We start from the raw sequence: 23,245 nt of genomic DNA, 5'->3' as shown, positions 1-23,245 counted from the left end.
TTTATAATGCAAATAACCATCCTCTAAGTACCCTATTTTGCCATCCTGGATATTTATAACACTGTGAGAGGAGTTTGTTAGTTCAGGATTGATAGAAAGCTCACTTGGCACACCACTAGATGAATGACAAAGTTCTATGCAGTTTACCAGCTCTGTCCCTCATGGGTTAGATACAGTACCCGTGCATTCTCCAGGCACTGCAAGCTATAAGGTCTGCCCTGAGATGATGAGCCTTGTTGGGACGCCATACACCACCTGCTTCTCTTGGGGAAATCAGAATTCATTAGCGTATAGGGTTATTACTCTTTGACAGGAGCTGGTGGGCTGGCAAGAAAGTCTACTTTTCCCATCACAATGAGCTGAGGTTGCTTCTGCTTCTTCTTCTTTGTTGTATTCTCATAGGGGGATAAAATCTGTTTTCCCTGAGAACCATAATTTTATTACAGTAATATACTGGGGGGCCTCCAATGTGCAGTCTCTCATCTAAATTCAAAGATTCCTGAAGTGCCCCTTTTTTTTTGCGGAACTATACTCAATATTTTGTAATAACCTATAAAGGAAAAGAATCTAAAAAAGATTCTTACATATATATTCTTTAGTTATATGCATAACTAAATATAACTGAATCACTGTGCTGTACACCTAAAACTAACACATTGTAAATCAACTATATTTCAATTAAAAAAAAGAATTATGTGCAAAAAATACTGAATTATTCGTATTAGTACTTTGATAAAAGTGTGCTTTCTGAGTTTTTTGTTTAGTAGTGGCATATAGTATTACATTTCTCTAGCCACTCTCTCTTCTGGCCAACAGTTCGTTTGTGGGATCTCTGATCTAGACGACAGGGAGATTTTGTATCTGTGTAGTCAAGTATTGAAGTAGCATTGTGTACTCATTAAGGCATCAGGCATAAAATCCCAGTTTTACCACTTACTAGTTATGTGACCTTAGGCAAGAATTTGACTGCTCTGTGTCTCAGTTTATTCATGTGTAAATTGAAGACACATGACTGTATAAACCTCACGGGATTGTTGGGAGGATTAAATGAATTACTCCATGTAAAGCATTTGGAAGTGTGCTTGATAATCCGTAAGTGTTCTGCCATTATTACTTCGCAAATGTGTTAAATCAAGAAATTAGAAAAGCTATAAAAGTCTTGTCATTCTTAGTAACTTGCTTTAACCACCTGGGCTCAAACTAGCTATGTTGACTAACATTTCTCTTTGTGGTGTGATCTATTTGATAGTTTAGGAGACTTCTTCATGTGATTTTTCTCCACATGTTTGTAATCAGGTGTAGAGGCAGGATGGAGGACCTCATAGGTGGCAGGACTCCCTCACACGGGTGATGGTTTGTTATCCAGCACACAAACTGCCTCCTCGTTTTGAGAACAGAGCTGAAAGCTGGGTATACGTTTTTTCATCTCTCTGGTGGCTTTTCAGTGCACTTCAAAATTAGCCCACTTTATTAAATTTGAAGCATCATAAGCATCCTCTTTCCAGATGTCTATTAGAATTTTTTTAAAGGGAAATTCTGTGAATTTCCCTTTCTTTTTTTGAACATCTGTGGGAACGTTATTGAAGCCTAAGAGGTTAAGAAATGTCCAGACATAAGCTCATTTAGTTTGGATGTGGCATTCTTGGAATCACAGTATTTTGATATTAGTTAAAATAATTTTAGTTATGCAAGTGAATTATCTTTATTCTTGCAAGAGAATGAGTTGAATAAAATAGAAACTGGGTTAGCTTATTTGAATAAGAAGTTATATGTATGTATGTTTATGTGTGTGTGTTTGTATTTATGTTCAATTCTTACCTTATTATCAGAATTCCATGTAATCATTAATGAATAATTAATCTAATGAGAAATAACATCTGTAAGTATCTTCAGTGTGTTTGGAATCATGTAAGGATTTTATAAAGGCTAGCTCATTTAATCTTCAAAATTAGGAAAATCATGGAATCCAACAGGATCCTGAGAGCAGCGGTCATTGATGGTGGATATTTGAGAGAAGAGCCACTTGTAATTCTTTTTTGACTCTAAAAGAGTGTTTGGTACATAACAGATGCTCAATAAATGTTTGTTGAATGAACTATAAATCTATGAATGAATGAATTATATGATTCTAAAGAATACATTAGAATGAAAAATATGAGTAACATTTAACCAAGGTAAAGCACTGTATGTATGCCCCTAGACATGTCAATTTACCATCTGGGACCTCAATTTATTCATTTGCAAATCAAAGGTCAGATCTCATCAGCTCTTCAATCTTAAAAATTCACCATGGAATTTACACCATCATTTACTGTCAGTCATTATTCTCTGTGCAGAAATACCTTTCACATTTCCATTAGCTGGTCAACAACAACTCCTGACATATTCTTCACTTCATTTTTCCTTTTGACTTTGTGATTTGAAAGTAAGATTTAAAAACGAATAACACAAGAAACAGGCACATATTAGACTCAATCCCAAAGGACAGTCAACTGTAACCACTGCATAAGAATAGAAATATGGCAGTTAGTATCCAAAATTTCTCTATTCTTTTAAATGACACCTTCTCTCTCTTCATTTCTAATTGTTTTTAAAGTTTCCTTAATTTGACCTAGTTTCATAGTTATGTGAAAATGCTTTGCTCCTAGAGCCTACTCTCATCTACTTGAAAAATAACATAGGTTGGACATATTCTTTAGTTTCTACTGGCCCATTTATAATAATTTGTCTACATTTCATATTTTTTTATTTTCCTAAAAATTGCCAAGGATAACAATTAAATTAAGCCACAAGCTCCCTAGTGAATGAAAGGTAAGACTAATGATTAGTGCTTGACTTAGGGGATAATGAAGGCTAACAGGAGCAAGTTTTAGCTGGTATTTATGGCAAGTGTCAAATTAATGGACTAGACAGAATGATTTCACTGACTCTCTGAAATGGTATTTTCCTTTTGTAGTTCAGAGTATCACACGTGCACCGCACACACACACACACACACACACACACAGATATAGTTCTAAAAATAAAGCTATGTTTAGTCCTTCTTGACTTGCCCCTCCAGAAATAAAGAACCTAGGATCTGAACTCCAAAGTACATGACAGTCTGCTTATGTAAGCAGACTGCTTGGTACAAGAAGTACTAAAAATTGCTTAACCAGTTCAGTAGTCATCTACAATTAAGCAACACCCAGGGAACAGAAGTCTTATTCTTATAAGTAGATGTTGCCCTATTTGAGTAATCCCTTTCCTTCATATAATCACACCTGAGACTGAATTTAGGGTGCTTGACTCTCCCTACCCTCTTGTAGGAAGAAGGTTACCTAAGGAGAACTACATTAACTCTCTCATCTTAATAAGGATTCGAAAGAAGTTTTAGCTCAAAATCTTTTTCAAAGTATTCATTACAAGAAAACTCTTTAATAAAAGATCCCCAAACCTAAGCTGATTCATTACAAGCAAATGTTGGATGACCCGGATTCCAGTAAAATAGAACAAAGTAGATAGTCCCTAGAGAATGTTGTGACAACGTATGTTCTAAAAATAACCAGTCTCCATCTATGGTCTTATGAAATTCTTTCAAGTCTTGGTCCAGATGTCTCTAAACCTCAGCTCAGAAGCTAATTGTGTCCCTTTCACTACAATCAGTAACTACACATATTTAACCAGTTTTGGTCCAACATCTGATTTTATTAACTTAGCTAAGGCTTCACCCAGCTGAAGCAAGAGGCTGTGCTTGAATAATATGCCCTCTGCCCCAATTCAAACACTTGGGGCTCAATTGCACACAAGTTTTGTGTCATCTGGAATTAAATCTCTTTGGTAGCAAAACACAATGAATTATTGATATAATAAGTGGATTCAAAAAGTACTATGATTCAAATGATAACAAATACAAAAGATATCTAATGTTTCCTATCTTTCTTATTTCAAATCCATCTTCTGTACTGCTTAACTCTGGACCAGACACCTTTCCTCTTTATACTCAAAAGAGGTAGAATTATTTTGAAGAGTGCAAGATTCACAATCCAAAGAAATTTATCTAAACTCACATAACAAATTAATGAGACTCATGACAATGGATTCTGATTATTGAGACATAACTGGCCCAAACTGCATAGATTATGGGAACATGGAGTTTGCTCCTTCCTAGCTACATTCCAAATATGTATGACAGGAAAATGCTACTACAAAGATGGGTGGCCATCCCCTTTCCTGATGACCCTCACAAAGCTTGTGTGTCCTCTGATTGTGGTGAAAAGGATACAGTTAGCTTCCGGACTGAGGTTTGGAGACTTCTAGACCAGACTGAAAAAATTTCATAAAAAGACCATGGTTAGAGATGGATTATTTTTAGGACCCCTGATGACAAAGCACAGAGAATCGAAGGAGTGATCAATCTAACCATTAAGTCCTCAAAGTCTGTTGATATCCCAATTCACCTCAGGGCTTGGTTCGTGACTCCCACATTTTTACCTTCACCCCCACATCTCTTCTATAAGACGTTGTCCTCTGGGTGATCCACAGGCATCTTAACTTGGCAAAACTTGTTTCTCGAGTTGGGGACTGATTATTTCAGTACATGGGTTTTCAGTTCTACCCAACAATGTGAAATAGGTAATTCAAATTGTCTTTGAAGTTAAATCTTGATAAAAACACAATAAGGGTTTGAGAAAGGTCCCCCTCAGTTACTATGTAGGGGAAAGTTTCTCCTGAATTTTACAGTGCTCAGACTAATACTGTCAACTATTGGAATAATAAAACCAGCTTTGAGTAACATCTGCAAAAAGAATACTGAATCACTATGCTGTATACTTGAAACTAATGTAATATTGTAAGTCAACCATACTTTAATTAAAAAAAAAAACAACTTTCCTTTTTCTGATTTTTGTTCACCACTCCTTCCAGCCTTTGCTTTTCTCACTACGTGGAATATTGGTCTCAATGTCCTTTACTACACAAATTCCTACCTCGCCAAACAAAACCCTTCAGAACATGGTCTGTTGCCTATCATATAGTAGGTGTTCAAAAAACACTGAACATCAAAAACATAAATGGTTTTTGAATGAAGGAGTGGATGAATGAGAAGGAGAATCTGAAGAGTTCTTAAAGGCGCCTGGAAGCAGTTTAAGCTCTTTCGAGGATGGTGAAAGATGTGGCAACATATTTCTTCTGCCAGAGTATAAGGGATTTTACGTAGCATCAGCGGCTCTGAAGAAAAAGGTCAGATGAATCACAGGTGTATTTCAACACACTTAGGGTATTGTAATAGGCTACTTTCCATCTTTCTTAAAGAAAGGTAATGTAATTAACATACTCTGGTATGTGTCTCTCCCCCTGGTCTTGGTGGGTTGAAGGGGGATATAAACTTGAGGCTACAAGGATTTAATTACAGGTTTTTGTTTAAAAGACTTGCTCACTAACTGTCACGGACTTACAATAAGGTAAACATTTATCAAAATTACAAAGACAAAGAGAGAAAAAAGTAAAAACTAGAAGCAAGAGTCTACTAAATAAAGTACTAAAATACAGTCATTTTACTAGGAAAAGGCAAAATGAACTGCATTTGGATTATACTCAAAGATAAACTATACTTGAATTCTCTGATTTCTTGGGGTAGTAGTATTTTATTTTACTTTTTATTTTATTTTACAGGAAGTTTCTCATTTTGAGAATGCAAAACCAGAAAGAAAGTAAGTCAAATTTACTTTGAAAACTTTATGTTCTCTTAGTTCTACAATGTTGAATGGACTATTTTAGTGGGTTTCCTGTCAAAGTGCTTTTTTAAAAATCGTCATGTACAAATCTAGGTATGCTTTACCCTGCTAACATTTATGTTTATGCTTATACTTAGGAAACTTGTGTTGTGACATTCCTGTAGACTGGGATGTGAAAATTAAATTTTCAGAAGAAGAAACATGTGTCTAAACTAGACTCAGATTAAAGTGGAAGCCTACTCGAAAACATGTTTCTATCGGTGAACTATTAATCTTCTGGAGTTCTCCTAATCCAAACAAAAATGTGTTTGCAAAGAGATTTGGGTTATTTAGGTCAGGCTTGGCTTTATATTCAGCACATCAAGCTGCCAGAGGACGTGACACACACATGTTGCATAAGGTAATGAGATTTTTAACTAATAAGCAGGAAATACATAGCAGCAGGAAGTTGGTTTATGGGGAAATTTCCAGATTGGTTGCTGATGATACAGAAGAACGGCTTCCTTGCACTCTGGAATGGTCTGAGACAAAATTGTTAACATGTGAAGTTCTTTCTGGATGTAGTCTTTTTTGACAGCTCTTGCCTCTCCTCCTCCCCCAACTACTTCCTCCCACAAAACATTTTGTGCTTTCATAGTCTTTCCTTCCTTTCCTGCTCAAAGCTTTCTCCCAGTAAGGATATAAAATGCAGCCATAGTAAGTAGATAATTTCATGATTAACAGTTTAGAGCACCTGCCAGGCAAGGGTAGTTGCATTTTAGTCATAGTTACCTACTTAAACTACCTCAGTGGCATTTGAAGCATGAATGGGAGTAAAGAGGGTTTTTTTAGCAGGGTTCTTCTCAGTCTTCAAAATCGCCCCACCTATGTAGCTGTTTATTCTATCCATGGATAAGGAACTCACTCATCCCAAATCAAATACTTAAACAAAATTACAGCCATTGGCTGACGATTGATGCTTCTACAGATTAGATGATACCTAAACATGGAGGGGCAGAAGGAATTAGGAATCCTTAATTATTAGGATTAATTAAGGATTAGGAATTAGGAATCTTCAAACATAAGCCAAATCAATTAACACCCTCCTCGGATTCCAACCAGTTAAAGTTGAAGACTTTCCTGAGTTCCTCAATTCTTTTGTCCATCACTCCCCTGAAGGGAATAACCTCTCCTGTCATTATGCACCTACTTCACTTTATAATATTATAAGTAGCTTTATTGGGAACACCTGTTACTTCCCAAGAGTTGTCCTGAATGAGCATTTTGCGTTAAAAAATTAAAACAAACCAAAATAAAATGGTTAAGAAAAAAAGAAACATTATATATGTAAGTTTTTGCTTACAAACCTGAGCTTAAAAAAAAGGTGAATAATGGAAAACACTCCAGCTCTAACAAAATTATTTACATGTACACTATGTGTGTGTGTTCACCCAATGTGTAAATTGATTAACATAATCAAGTATCAATTTATAGTCAATCTTATTTCATCTCTACCCATCTGACTCCCCACTCCCACCCCCCTCACTGGGTTTTGTTTAAAGCATATCAGACAATTTCATGTTCCAGTATATCATTAAGAAACAAGAATTGTTTTTTTTAAACATAGCCACAACACCACAGCCGTACTAGAACAAAATAAGAAAAATAACCTAATATCACCAAGTATACAGTCAGTATTAAAATGTCTCCGATAGCCTCAAGAGCTTTTTTAACAGTAGCTAGTTTATTTGAATCACGATCCAAAGAAGATCCAAGTGATGCATTTTGTTCATGTTTCTTAATTTATAGGTTTTTCTCCCCATTTATTTGCTGAAGAAACTGGATTATTCGTTCTGAGGAATTTTCCATATTTTTTAATTTTACTGATTGCATCCTTGTGTGTGTGTGTGTGTGTGTGCGTGTATATGTGTGCGTGTTTGTGTGTGTTTTAAACATGTGTTCTCTCTTCTGTTTCCTGTAAATTTTTAGTTAGATCTCCAGGCTTGATAAGATTCAAGTTTGATTATCTATCTATATATATTTTAAAAGTAGGTCATCAGTGACTGTATATTTCCTGTTGCATTACATTGGAAGCTCATATATCTGGTTGTCTCTATTTTTACAACTGTGAAGTTGCTTAATGGGTTCAGATGGTATCAGACTGATCCATCCAGCACTAAGTTGCCCATCGGCCTTTCAATTAAAAACTTTAACAGCAACTGGTAATTACTGCCCCGATTTATTGTTTCATTAGGGATTGTACAATAGTTACATTCAATTTGCAATGTTCTTTCTGTATGTATTGAATAGAATTATTTGAAAAAGAACTTTCCCATATGAACTATTTGATTATCTTGAGATGCATTCATGTAGAAATGGCCTACCCTTTTTTTTTTTTTGCAGGGGTGGGGTAGTGAGATTTATGAAAGTTAGTTTCTTCATATTGCACGGAAATTTCCAGGCAATATGTATTAGCTGTACTTTGCCATCCAGAGTCAGGAAGATTCAGGCCCATATGTAGAACTTAGAATTTATTCCTGCTCTCCAGGACATTGCACACATGTCTAAGTGATCTAATTTCTGTTCACTTAAAATATAAATGATTAAATCTAGACTTAAATATTGGTTTCTTTTTTTTCCTAGGTCAATCCGGAGATCTATGTCTGAAAGCAAAGTATTTGGTTAGTAATTCATAAGATTACTCACGCATGATATGTTCTGTTTCTCTAAGAGTGATTTTCTGCTGCTAATGCCATAAAGCAACAGAAAGTAATGGATGAAAGTCAAATTGATTTGTCTTTGAATTTTATAGAAGAAATTTAAAAAAAAGACATGTGGTTCCATTCTAATTTTAAATGGCTAAGACAAATAAACCATTGATTTATTCAGAATAATTTCCTTTTATATTAAAAAAATAATTCTTTTTGGCTTATTGGCTGACTATCTTCCAATTTCCCAACTTCAGCTTGGAAGGTCCATGGTCAAGATGATCTCTTAGATATCTTTTCATATCTAGGAATCTAGGAATGAATAAAAAAGAAATAAAAAATGGTTGAATTATGAAAGACTTTCCTCAGCATTTCAAGCACCAGAGCTTTTCTTCAGTTTCTGTGGTTACAGTACCCATAGTAATAATAGGGGCAATTGGCTTGATTTGTATTTTAATTTTAAAGTAAATATCTAATTATTTTTAGAAAGTTAATGGAAGATATCTCTCTTTCCTTTACAGAATATAGAAAAATAGAATGTTTTATAGGAATTATAAAACATTTGTAGTGACAAAACAACTGGATTATTCAGTTAATAATTCATTTTTTATGCAGTTCATCAAACTTGTGGGTACCCTTTTTCCCCAGCAGCACCTAGAAGTCGGATGCTCAAATCCCCTTTTTCCTCTTTTCAAAACCAGGTTCCTGGATAGGGCATGAAAAGCACACTCAGGCCAAAGTCATGATCGCCCATGGATGCATCTACCAAGGGCATCTGCATTTTAATTGGGTCTGATATTCTTCCAGTGGCAACATCTACAGGGGCTGAGTCCCATCTCATTAGTCAAGGCCCTGTGGGCAGTAGTTGCTAAATATTTTGAATACTAGCCCTGATTTGAATAGTGCATGATCTGAAATAAAAGGAAGTAGTCACTCTTTTATTTTCCATTTATATATGCCCTTCTCATAGCATATTCAGTTTGTGCACGTAGGACTCTAGATGTGTCCATGCCAATATAATTCTTGATGATCACCTGCCTTCTCTGTAGTCAAATATGAGAGCAAATACTGACTTTAGAAACAGCACAGCATGCTGAGTTTGTGTGATGCTTTTGTCGCATTATTTAAAATTTGCTTTATCAATGGTGTGATACAGCATGTGGGATGCTTAGTCTTCAGTAAACAGATTAGAAGGGATTCCAGTTCTTTATTCTGGTGCAGTTCACTTCTTTACAACATGTCTAGACCCTGCTCCACGTGTTAGAAGGACAAGTCTGGGAAAATCATGGTTCTCCCAGTCAAGGATCTTAAGCGTTTCTTGAAACAACTCAATGTTCTCTCTACACGCTTACTTAATCATTTTGTTAAAAACAGTGAAAAGGGCTTCCCTGGTGGCGCAGTGGTTGAGAGTCCGCCTGCCGATGCAGGGGACACGGGTTCGTGCCCCGGTCCGGGAAGGTCCCACATGCCGCGGAGCGGCTGGGCCCGTGGGCCATGGCCGCTGAGCCTGCGCGTCTGGGGCCTGTGCTCCGCAACGGGAGAGGCCACAACAGTGAGAGGCCCGCGTACCGCCAAAAACAAAAAACAAAAAACAGTGAAGAATGTGGAGGGTGGAGCTACTTTAATTGATGTATAAAAAAATAAATGGTTATTAATTCAAGAAAAATACTCCAAAGAATAATGTAATCAAAATCTATCAAGAGGTATTTCAGTAGCAACCTTCTACCATCTATGCTTGAGTGCTTATGTAGTTTATGGAAATAAATGGGAGCCCACAGAACATCTGGGAGTGTCCATCAGGGACCAGAACTCCCCAGAATGGACCACAATGCTTTCTTTTTTTCCCGCTGCGGAGCACAGGCTCGGGACGCGCAGGCTCAGCGGCCATGGTTCACGGGCCCAGCTGCTCCGCGGCATGTGGGATCTTCCCGGACTGGGGCACGACCCCGTGTCCCCTGCATTGGCAGGCGGACTCTCAACCACTGCGCCACCAGGGAAGCCCCCACAATGGTTTCTTAACATATTACTTACCAAGTTACAACCGTGTGCTGAACTTGTTTTGATATCAAATTTCTTACACAGATGTTACCGTGAATTGTTCTAACCAATCTTCTGCTTTGCTTTAGATGGAAAAACTGTGAATGACACAACTTGGCAGGAACCCAGCAAGCCTGAGAATGATTCCCACATCAGAAGACTCTGTCAGCTAAAAGGTAATTGCTAAATTTAGTTCAGCTGACTTTGCATTTTCCCAAAGCAGTTTAAAGGGCAGGTAAGAAAAATTTACATCTTTCTTCATTAAAATAAGCAGTGCACTGTGGTCTACTTAAAAAGGAAAAACTAATAGAATAGAATGTATACATTATTAATAGAATATATACGTGTGTGTGTGTGTGTGTGTGTGTGTGTAGATACACACAGACATGCAAAAAGGAAGTAGAATGTAATTAAGTTGCCTGTTGAAGCAAAGAATCAGTTGCAAAAATATTTGAAAGTCTTTAATGTCTAAAAGAATGCAAAAATATATTAACAGTTGTGATTTTTAGGTTTTCTTTAAGAATTTAAGAGAAATAAACTTGACTATTAATGCAAAATTATGTCATTTTATGATTTAAAAAATCCCAAGAAAAGCAAATTAGCAGTCAGGTATAGGAAAATGTATTAATAATAAAAGACTTCATAATTAAAATTACTTAACTTTGGGAAGGTAATGAATAAAACAGAAAGTCGTAAGAGTTCAGAAAGATGAACAAGAACATAAAAAGCTGATCTGCTTGGTATTCACCTTCCAATGTTACTGGAACAAGAAATAATTGCTCATATTAGTTATTGATTATTTAAGAGTTTCTGATTTTTAATTTTAAAAGACTTTTTAATATTTGGGGACAAAGGGAATTATAATGTATTTTTATAGTCAGGAATTTAATGGTTTGATTATACACTCTGTTCAGATTTTGCCTTTTGAGCTCCATGAAGGAGCTCATAGATTTACAAAGTAATTATTTATGAAAATAATCATTTTCCTTTGAAATATATCAATTTTATCCAAGATTAAATAATGTTTTGGTAAATAGTTTTAACTTAATTTTTAAATATTCACAGATTTCTCCATTATAAATAAATAAATAGGTGAAACATTTTGGGATTATTTTAGATATTTTCTTTTAATTATAGGAAATCTTTTATTAATATTGTGTTTTGATTGGATTCTGTCTTCACCTCATGAATGCTAGCTGTATTCATTCACACCTCAGTTAGTTAATCAAACATTCATCCACCCATCCATTCATTCATCCATTTCTTTAATAAGCACGTGTTACTTTTAGATTATTGTACATTAATCTGTGAATAAAGAAGGTATAACTATATTACAGATTATTTTTAGTCATAAATTTTGCCATAAAACTCTTCAAGTATTCTATTTTCTTTAACATCCTTTTTGTAAAATGCTGTGGGTTTTGTTTTTGTTTTCAATTTAGCAGTAGTAGGTAAGTAATTCTATTATAGCTACACTGACAAAGCAGCAAAAAATCTTGGCCTGAGTTGAGGTGCTTCTGATTAGTGATCTTTTCATTGTCAGAGAACAAAAAAGAAGCCTTTAAAGAAGACTTTTCAGCTTTGATATTTCTCAGATTTTTAAGCACCCCTGTGTTCAGTCTGTGTATGTGTGTGAGTGTGTGTGAGTGTGTGTGTGTGTGTGTGTGTGTGTGCATGTGTGCCTAAGAAGTTCAGCTGACATTTCAGCAGTACCAGCTGAGTCACAGGACATTTCTTAGGGATTAATGCTGTGCTAGAAAGAGTTGATGGCCTGAGACCAAGGCTGTCGGTTCCATTGTAAATTGTAGGGAGACATTTAGTGGGAGAGGGAGAGCCACAAGTTGTGGACTTGAATTTTATGGGTGTAGTAGTTTCCTTTGGAAGGCTCAGAGTCTTTCTAAGCAACCTGTGCCCTACATATCAACCTATAATATTTCTTTCTCATTTTAAGCACTACTATTTAGCTGTTAATTGCATAATTACTTAAGAGTGGTTTACTGGGCCTGAGGATAGGCAGACTGTGAAGTTTACTGAGGTGAAGATAGATAGGTGCATTTTTGTTATCACCCATGCCCGTGTTTTTATTGAACACTAATGATGAAATTGTAAAGACCATCTTTCAATAAAACAGAAGAAAACCTATAGGGAAATGATAGGAGTGACATAAACTCCTAAAGAATCTATTACATACTTCAAGAACCAAAAAAGTCCATTCCTCTCAATTTCAATATCAAAATGGTCTTTCCACATGACACAAGTTATATTAACAGCAATTCAGTCCTGAAGAGTATTGAGCCTGATGAACGAAACTGCCACAGGCTATATTTAGCCAAGGATTTGTGCCTGGTATTTTAATCCATAAAGATATTCGCATACCCCAATAACATGATTATGTTATGTTGCTTAAGACAAATTTTATCACAATAGTTGAGAGCCAGAAGCATTTTTAGTTTATGTAGTCCATTTCCTTCTTCTAAGAATACTTTCATCTAAATCTACATCTGTGATACTGGGACTACATCTGTAAAATACATGCAGCTTAAATTGAGTGTTCAGGACTTTACAACTGAAAGATTGGCATAATTTAGGTATCAAGGCAAATTAATCTATAATTCATGTTAATTGTTTTATTTTTAGCATTCTAAACAGGCAGAATATTCATAATATTCATTTTAGTAAAATTAAAATTGATTTTAAAAATCTTTAAATTTATTTTGGCCTTAGTTTTATGGGGGGGAAAAAAGCCTGAAAAGAATAAACTTTGAAATCTATGAATTGGAATTTACCCAAGATCAAGTTATGATTTAAGTAAAGATATCTTCAAGAACAGGGTTTTCATTATTTTATACTAAAAAGTACAAAGAATAAAAACAAAGCAAAATTTAAAAAATGGTAAAGGAAACAAAACGCACTTGGAGATTTAGAGATTTTTTTCAAATGGTGTTCCTGTGATAGACTATTCCATGAAACAGAAAATATGTGAAAATAATTGGCTATGTTTGTAAAGGATATAAGGGGCTGGATACATTCAGGAAACATGGTTAGTGATGGAAGGAAAATTAACTCTACTCATGCTGCTGCAAAATTATTTTTAAAATGAATCCTCTTTACATATGATTTTGATGAGATTCATTATAAAAACCACATTGGTAAAGACATTAAGACCTTCCAGTGTAACACTGGAGTTACCATTAGTTTGAAAGATTCTTTCTGGAATTCTAGTCAATATCATTATTTGACCAGCCTTTTCAGAGTAAGCATAAGCATATAAATATTTCAGTTTAACTTCTCGAGATCTTATTCAGTCTTCTTCTTTACTGGCTTGATACCCTCATTTTCAAGATGGTGAATGTATAGAGTCACAGGTGCATTTACCGTTCTGCTTAATTTTCAGGGACCACAATTTGATTGAGACATTATTTCCCAAGAGCATGTACTTTAACTCTGTTTAGACTGGACTACATGAGGAATGACAGAGAGAAGCCTGATCTCACACCTGAATGTCTGCTTCTGATGTGGGAATAAACTTCCTAAGCAAAGACTGCTTGCCACAGCAGGCCTCTTTTATTTCTAAGGAAGCCTTTCTGAATTGAATGACAAGAACACTCTGAGTTCTAGTGTTTTATACAAATGAATTTTGGTATCCCTTCAATTCTTTAGGCGAGTTCTTACTAGAATTATAGTTACATGAGTATGGTCCGAAGTCTAATTTCCATTAGAATCACCTAGAAGCTGATTAGAGATATTGCTTTTTTAATCAAATCCCATTTTTTTTTTTCTGCATCTGCATTTGAAGGGTAGTTGGAGTCTGAATGTTTATGCTGGAATATACATTCTTATGTACACTGTCTTTTGTGACCCGCTGATGTAGTTTATGCATGTACAGATAATCTATTGCTACAACAAACCACCCCAAAATGTAATGACATGAAGCAAAATGTTATTCGGCTCATGGATTTTGCCAGTCAGAGATTCAGTCAGGGTAGTGCTTCACAATGTCTGAGGCTTCCTCTAGGAAGACTTGAATGACTGAGGCTGGTGGCTGGAGTCATCTAGAGGTTTCTTCACTTACATGTCTGGTACTTGTCTGGGATAACTTCAGGTTGGGCTCAGCTGGGAGTGTCAACTGGAGAACTAATATGTGGCCTCTCCATGTAATTTGAGCTTTTCCCAGGCTAAAGCCTGGGTTTCAGGAGGGAAAGACATGAGAGGGAGCTTCACACATCACACAAGGAAGTGTCTTGAGAGTGAGTATAACAAGAGACCCAGGTAGAAGCTGCCAGCCTTCTTCTGACCCAGACTTAGAGGTCACAACACATCACTTCCACTGCACTCTCCTGTGACAAGCAAATCACTATGGCCAGTTCAATTCAGCAGAAGGAGAATTAAACTCCATTTCTTGGTGGAGGAGTTCTAAGGTCACATTGCAGAAGAACATGTGCTATGGGAGATATTGTTGTGGCTGTCTTTGGAAAATATAACCTGCATATTGCCTAATTCAACTATTGCCTTTGTTGCTGCTTCGGACCAAATTGCTCCTATCTTTATAAATGTTTTTGGCAGGGTAACATTTGGGAGGTTAGAAATAAATGAAATGTGTAAGATTACAAAACGAAGAGTTAATCTTCATAAAATGCCATTTTCCTGGTGTCCCTTTCTTCGTCCAAAACCCTCATAAATCTCCCATTTTTTAAGCAGAGGCCACAAATGGGTAGTTTTGGAAATAAATTTATTTTGAGAAAAAGCTTGTTTAGGCCGTACAGTATTTTAAAAATCAAGAAATTTTACCTTAAAATTCATATATTTATACTCTATTGAGAAACATGAGGGACATTGCCAATCGTAGGTCCAAAGTCTGAGGTGATTTCTGTTGAGAGAGCTGAGAACAATGGCTGCCCGTTAGCAATGGCGGACAGACCTTCACCTCACCACAGATCTCCCAATGTCTCCTTGACAAAATTCACTTCACTGAGTTAAATTACTTATTTGCCTTCTGTAGATGTTTATATTTGCAGCACTGGTCTCGTGGGTTATGTCCACATTCCTCCACCTGGCACTCAAGGTCCATTGCCATTTGGCCTTACTCACCCACCCAGGCTCACCTCCTCTTGTGCAATATCTAGAACTGCCCTCTGACGTGACCAATCTCAATTTCTACATTTAATTCAACATGTTCCACTTATTCCACACTATAGGCTAGTGTTCACAGTATTGCTGCTGTATCTAACTTTTCCTTTTCTTCTGCCTTTCCAAACAATCTCCATTCTTCAAGCTTCCACTGGGGCCCTGCATCTTCTGGGAGTACTCTGGGTCCTGGTGCTCTCTTCCCACCATAGTGTATGAATCACTCATCTTACTGCCTTGCACTGTTATGGAAGTGATATAAATGCATTGTGCCCATCCCTCGCTCTGTGGCTTCCAGATTCGAGAGTACAGGAGTCTACTTCACTGGTGTTTTCCTGAGCCCAAAAGAGTAATTATAGAGGGAGCTCTCCAAAATTCAGTTTCGAGGGATCACAAAAAAGAAAAGAATTGAAAAGGAATATAGGAACAGAGGAAAGATTTTTTTTTCTAAGTACAGAAAATAAATTTTAAGAAAAAGATGTAAAAACTCTGTTTCTACCATTCTGACTGTGTGATGGCAGATCTTTCTTCAAAGAGGCAGATCACAAAACCAGCTCATTTTAAAATTTCAGCATTTTCTGGAGCCCTGTAGTGTGGTGACTCTGATGTGAAATATTAACTAGGTGGTGTAAATAATTCTGAGACTGAGCTGTGAATTTAATATATCTTTTAACCATAGCTATAATGGGGATGGGGGGATAAACCTGCTTCTGTTTTTCACTATGCGTGGAAGGTAGGCCTTGCCCCTTCCTTCCTCCCCCTCAGAATACAAGAATGAGGAATAGTGGAAACTTGAAGTAGTAGTAGTGACTGGAAGTAAAAGGGAGTGAAGGTGAAAGAAAAAGTCATTGGCCTGGAGGCCAGGTGATTTCTGTGGGTCTCAGTATCCTCATCTGTAAACTACGGGGCTTGGAGTAAGTGATCCATGAAGTCCTGTCTTCTTTTAGCGCACTGTGTATGTCAGATTTATATAAATGGAGCCCGTTTTACAGGGCCTGAAAGGGAAATGCTGCTATCTTTTGAAAAGGTTTCATTTAGCTGCAAGCAAATGGATGACACACTCCAAAGCTTTTACCAAAGCAGGCAGAGAAGAATTTCAACATAAATAATTCATGTTGAGAAGACATAAGCTAATGAAGCTCAAAATGCCAGGGATGGAAAGCTCGGTTTAACAGAAACAAGTGAGGTGATAACATTACCTCATAGCATTTTGGAGTTAGAAGTGGTTTAGTAGCTTAGATGCTACTCTTTTATAAGTGGGAAGGAAACTGAGTCCCAGAAAAGTTCCATGGCTTGCTCAAGGACACAGCTGGTCAGAGGCATCCTTTGTTTTTTTTTTTTTTGTTAAATTTCTATTTTACTTTGATTGGTTTCTTATAAGAACAGTGTATCTTTAAGAAAGTAAACATTCATGGTCTAGTCAATATAAGGCCTTAATAGACTAAAGAAAAGTTTTTAGGTATTCAATTGCACTTAAACTTCTTAAATCTTGTAATTTCTGATAATCTCTGTGTAACGCTTACCTCTTTTCATAGATCTAAATGAAGATGATTTTCTTTTGAGTAATAATAGACATACTCTTCAAGGAAAAAAACTCCAAGGCATTTCTTATCAGGTAATGTAAATAATCAACATTTACACGGTGTTTGGTGAAAATCATCTTGTTATAGATGTGTACGTGGTGTACAATACTTAGCTTTGTAGCTATTTTGTATTTAGTTACTGCAGGCTGTTTTGTAATTCATAGGCTTATGTCTCTGTGAATTGGAATATAAATGAAAAAATTAAATGATGATGAGTTAATAAACCATTTTGATTATGCAAAACATCATGCTCTATAGCCTCTTGATAAGTAACTCTGAACTTGATAAATTAATATACTGGGATTTTCTCTGGCAAAACCTGTGCTAAGTGTTTAGAACTCTCTGGCAATCTTCAGTGAGGGGCATGTCCCTCATGTTTTATGCTTGATGTAAAAACATATACTGTGATTTCTGACATAGCCCTTTAAAACTTGCATTAATTAGCCCAGGAGTTCAAGCAATTAAGCATGTCTGAACCTTGGGCCTCCCTAATAATAACAACATAGCATTAAGTAACAGCCAAATCATTGCTATTCACCCTGTAACAAAAAATCATATATGAGTCAATAGGGCCAACTCAGTCATCATACTGATTTTTGATATTTTTCTGACAGCCATAGGGTTCTCTTTAATCATTCTGATGGTTTTATTAGAAAATTTAGAACTGACCTTCCTCAGCACAGTAGATTGATCCACAGGCAGATGGTAGGTAGCATATGAATTATGAGGGGTTGATTTGGTGAGGAAAGGGAACTCAAATTCCTAAATCCAGCCTGATTTCTGAGGCTGTCGGAGGTCCTCCGATGAGTTAGACAGTGGACCATAACTTTTGATCAAGCACAGCTCCTGCTGGCTGCTCTGATGTCGCCGGAGCTATAGAACTATGCTCCCGAGAGAGGGCTGCTGCACCAGCTTGCACTTCGCCGGGAAGTCTGTCAACCAATGGGTTCTCCTGCAGTGTACGGTTGAGAGCTCTGAAAACAGACAGGGCTCTGCTGGAGTCTTAGTTTGGCCCTCGTAGCTATATGACCTTGGGCAATTTACTTAATCTCTCGATGCCTCAGTTTTCATCATCTGTAAAATCAATCTATAAAGAACCTATATCTCATGGCTGTCATGAGGATTAAGTGAAATACTTCATTAAAGCACTTAGCCTCATGGCTGGCATTTAAGAGATGTTTTTAAAAATTTAGTTGTTGTTAGAGAGCCTCGTCTCTTCTCTTTCCCCTTCCTTCTCCTCTTACTCTTTGCAAGAATTTAATGACCCTTTCACGAGCACAGCTGGTAGATTATCTCTGAAACATGCAGTCTCATCCTCCCAAATTTAGATGAGCTTAAGTGAAACACTGTCTGATAGCAAGGAAAAAATAACAACTGGTTTATAGTAAGAGCTCCCCTGACATGTTTTGTGCCCAGAGGAATTCTTCTTTAGGTCTTTAGTAGAAAAATAGAACTATCTCTTAGAAATAAGAAAATGATATAGAACATTCTTAGACTAAAGGGTTGAAGGTAAATCTTTAACACCAAACTTTCTGTACAGTTTAATTGGCTAAGAAATGATTCTTCTAGAATGGTAACCGTTCAAATGTACTATGTAGTTTATCACTAAAGATTAGTTGAGGGAATTCATACCCAGTGACAGACAGGCAGGAGCTATCTAATCTAGAAATCTTCATTTGAGAGTTGGGAGGTGATCTTATCTATCTTTAATATCCCTCTTCTTATTCACAGTAGGCATTCAGTTGAGCTTAGTTAATTAAGAAACACTTTTTCTGTATGACAGAATACTTCAGTGTAACAGAGTATTATTAAATATTAAGCAGCGCTATGAAAATTATTAATATATTAACTCCTTGTGACTGAGGAAAAGAAAAGTAGAAGCAGTTTACCCTTTGAAAGATGAAGGAGAGAGGGAACCATTCTCTGGTGAGAAGGGGAAACTGGCCCTTTGGTGGAATCCATAAGAATGGACTTTGGCACAGACTGTGGCCTCTCATCATGTGAGCAAATGACTTACCAGAGCATCGTTTCTCCAAGTGTGGCCTGGGGACCATCTATATCAGAATAACTTAGGGTATTTTTTTAAAATGCAGATTTCTGGGCCACACCCCGGTCCAACTGAATTATCATGTCTGAGGTCCAGGAATCAGTATTTTTATGTGAGTTTTCAGAGGAGGCTCAGTACATGAACCATGAGACTCTGGGAACCAGATAGTTGATGAGAACTTGTCTGCAGACTTGATGTCTCACGTATTTTCACTTTACAAGCCCCAACTAGGTTCAGGTCTGGTCTGGGAAGAGAACAGCCTCCTGGAAAAACAAAGTTGAGAGTTGTTCCATATTACAGGAATGATATGCATTCATTACAGAACTTTTTAGAACTATATAAAAGTAGAAAGGATCAAAATACTGAATAATATCTTAAAAGGGTGAATATATTCATATCACTGGCAATTTTACTGAATATCATTAACATGGGATAAAGTTCATAAGATGTAAAACATATTATAGTTATTATTACCCTAGGACCATGCCTACAAAATATATTTTGGACAATACAAACATTCAGAATAAAAGATTTAAACATGAATTGAATTTCCAGCCAGAATACATTCAACCAGACATGTTTCCTTCATGTTCTCAAACTGAGAAGATGATCTCAGAAGTAAAAGAAAGTACAAGGAACCAAGTGGCCGGAGTGGGGGAAGATATTTATGGAATGCTTTCTCTGATACTGACTTTACTCCGTGAATATTTTTGTCTACTTGGCCTGGGATTAGTTTGTTGGAGGACCAGGCTTGCAGGAGAAGTGCTCAAGGGGAGAGTTTGAAGCAAAGCCAGCTGCCTGGTACTGTGATCATTATAACGACCATAAAGAACATCTTGCGGCAACTTGACTCCCAGCCTTGATTTTTGTATCCTTGTTCTTGTTTGTTCTTTTCCGGCAGCATTCAGTTGATGGCTCAAACCTTCTGTAGCATATTGAAAAGGGTATAAAATATGCAGTAATACGGACTTTGGGCTAATATATTTTCAAAAATGTTTCATGCCTCATTTCTCATGTAAATTCTTTGGTTGCATTCAGCCTTCAGAGCACCATTCATATTCATGATATAGAAGAAGGATAACATTTATTACTTTCAGTGCTAGTGGTATTCAGCAATGTCAAGTACCTCCAGCCAGGAATGCACCAAAACATTTTCTCCCTGAGCAACTTCCGTGGAAAAAGTGTTGCTGAATGAATGAATTTTTTAAATATTAAAATAAATATTTATATTTATACACAATATATTTATAAAATATATAAATATATTTATATATTTATTATATATTTACATATAAATATATAATAAAAATATATTTTATTATATCTATTTACATGTAAATAATATGTTTATATTTTTATAAAAATATATGTATATTCCCCAAAACCTTAGGTTTCCTAAGGTTAGAGTGTTAGATCACTCCATACGCTTTCAATCAATTTCTTTCTTTCTTTCGCGGTACGCGGGCCTCTCACTGCTGTGGCCTCTCCCGTTGCGGAGCACAGGCTCCGGACGCGCAGGCTCAGCGGCCATGGCTCACAGGCGCAGCCGCTCCCGGGCACTCGGGATCTTCCCGGACCGGGGCATGAACCCGTGTCCCCTGCATCGGCAGGCGGACTCTCAGCCACTGCGCCACCAGGGAAGCCCCCAATCAGTCTCTTTCTTTATGTTCTTTTCTATGGCAACTGTAAGGATAAGTATTTGAATTGTCAGCCTCCCCTGCAGTTAGGGGTGGTCATGAAACCCAATTCTGGCCAATGAGATGTAGTCAGAAATGCCTGGGGAGGGCTTTCTTTTTTGAAAAAAAATAAAGCAAAGCTTCATGAGGAGAAAGCTTTGTCCTTTGCCCTTCTCCCTCCCTGGAGCTGGGACTTGATATCTGGTAAGTTAGCAGCTATCTTGCAACCCTCAGGGCAAAAGGCACATGTTAAGGATGGTGAAGCAGGCAAATGTGTGGAGCTTTACTCATCATTGACGTTCTTGAGTAACTGCATCAGCATTGGACCGCCTATGTCTGGACTTCTTATTGTGTGGAAATATAAACCCCATACTTGTTTAAGCCGCTATTGTTAGGTTTTCTGTTCCTCAAAGCTGAATGTATTCCTAACTGATATACTTTATTTTTAAAATGGTTACTTCTGCTAATACTGAATCCTAATTGGTTTAAGATATTAGACCCAAACTGTGCTCACAGAGTTGGATGATGTCTGGAATCAGCTCTGACTGTACAATCTAGACTAGCCTCCTTCAATTCTCAAGCAGTGTAATCACCATCTAGAGTTGGGAGTCAGTCATTTAGTCTGTCAGATGAAAATTAGATTAATAACAAAAAATCTATGGACTACATACAGTTCATTGGCTATATATATATACTTAAAACTGTATCCAGTACAGCACAGCATTGTTGGGAAAGGTGTGTATATTAGATCAAAGCAGAATTGCTTTTTGGTGAGCTTAACTGAGGTCATGACACCAAGTGACTAGGGAAGAGCTTTAAGGTTATGCTGTGATCCTCTCGTTAACAAGCAGCAGAGGCAGGTCCCTCATTAGGTTTCATCAGACAACTTTTCTGTGGTTCTAAGCAAAGTTGTGAACAAACCATAAGGCAGGAAAAAAAAAGAGGCCAAAATGACAGATTATTTAAATAGCTCCTGAAAGTGTCAACTAAAAAATAGTCTTTATGTGTGATGTGATCACTTAAAGATGAACTAATGATGTTGTGCATTGCTCTTATTTTCAAGTACTTTCTTCTCCATTATATAACTTTAGCTACTATATTATCTGTTGCTGCATAACAAATTACCCCTAAATTTAAGGACTTAAAACAGAAAACATTTATTATGCCACAGTTTCTGTGAGTTAGGAGTTTGGCAGTGGTAAAGCTGGGTGATTCTAGCTCAGGGTCTCTCATGAAGTTGGAATTAAAATAGCATCTGAAGGCTGCCTAAGACGAAGGAACTGCTTCCAAACTCCCTCTTGTGGCCGCAGCCAGGAGGCCTCAGCTCCTTGTGGGAGGAGCTGTTTGGAGGCATCAGTCTCTCACCATGTTGGACTTCGCATGGGGCTGCTTAAGTGTCCTCGCAGCATGGAATTTGGCTTCTCCCAGAGTGAGTTGTCACAGAGTAAGAAGGAAACCAAAATGCCTTCTAAGATCTAGTCTCAGAAGTCAGATACCATCACTTCCAGCTTATTTTATTTGCTAAAGGCAAGTTATTAAATCCAGCTCATACTAAGGGGAGGGGACTTATGACCCATCTTTTGAAGAGAGCAGTATAAAACAATTTGTGGGTATATTTTAAAACCACCAGAGCTACCTAATAATATTTTGAGGCTACAGGTGGAGGACAGGTGGAGGTGGATTCCTGCATCCCAAGACCAAGATTATAACTCATTTCACAAACAGAGAGAAGTAGAACTCTATTTGGTAGCTAGAATAGACTGTAACCTCTTTTTTTTTTTTTAACTTTAAGACTTTAAAGACTGGCTTTAATTGGTATTAAAAAACATTGAATGTTATGTAATGTACATTTTTGTCTCTGGTGAAATGAAGTTAAAATCAGACTAGATCTTGTTTCAGTATCCAAAGTTATACTCTATCTACCTATCTATCTATCTATATTCCCTTTTAAAGCAAGGAAAAGAGTTTAAGCAACCTTCATTTTAACTTTTAGTTTATTCACAGAAAAGGAAATGGCTGGTAGTAACAAATGAATTTTATGAATGAGCTGTGTTATCTAGCCAAGTTCTAATTCTAAATATCTGTGGGCATTTTCACCTCTTGATCATCTTAAAAGGTTGATAGGAATTATTTGGGTATTTCTCAGTATTATTCTCATTTTTAAAAATTAATTAATTTATTTATTTTTGGCTGCGTTGGGTCTTCGTTGCTACATGCAGCTTTCTCTAGTTGCAGTGAGCGGGGGCTATTCTTCATTGCGGTGTGTGGGCGTCTCATTGTGGCATCTCATTCTCTTATTGTGGAGCATTGCCTCTAGGCACGAGGGCTTCAGTAGTTGTGGCTCACGGGCTCTAGAGCACAGGCTCAGTAGCTGTGG

At 36.9% G+C, this 23,245-nt stretch overlaps 1 protein-coding gene across 1 annotated transcript in view; it reads left to right on the top strand.

The window, feature by feature from the left end:
* SAMSN1 (SAM domain, SH3 domain and nuclear localization signals 1) overlaps positions 1-23,245 on the top strand; it is a 127,607-nt gene that overhangs the window by 10,124 nt on the left and 94,238 nt on the right. The window contains exons 2-5 of the mRNA XM_019923246.3: positions 5,653-5,690; positions 8,337-8,374; positions 10,528-10,614; positions 17,098-17,177. Of these exons, the coding sequence (XP_019778805.3) occupies positions 5,653-5,690; positions 8,337-8,374; positions 10,528-10,614; positions 17,098-17,177 (243 nt within the window). The remainder of the gene's footprint in view (positions 1-5,652; positions 5,691-8,336; positions 8,375-10,527; positions 10,615-17,097; positions 17,178-23,245) is intronic.

Source organism: Tursiops truncatus, chromosome 4, assembly GCF_011762595.2.
Source record: "Tursiops truncatus isolate mTurTru1 chromosome 4, mTurTru1.mat.Y, whole genome shotgun sequence".
NCBI classification, from domain to species: Eukaryota; Metazoa; Chordata; class Mammalia; order Artiodactyla; family Delphinidae; genus Tursiops; species Tursiops truncatus.
Note: the sequence above shows the minus strand (reverse complement) of the source record. Positions and strands in the feature narration are given on the sequence as shown.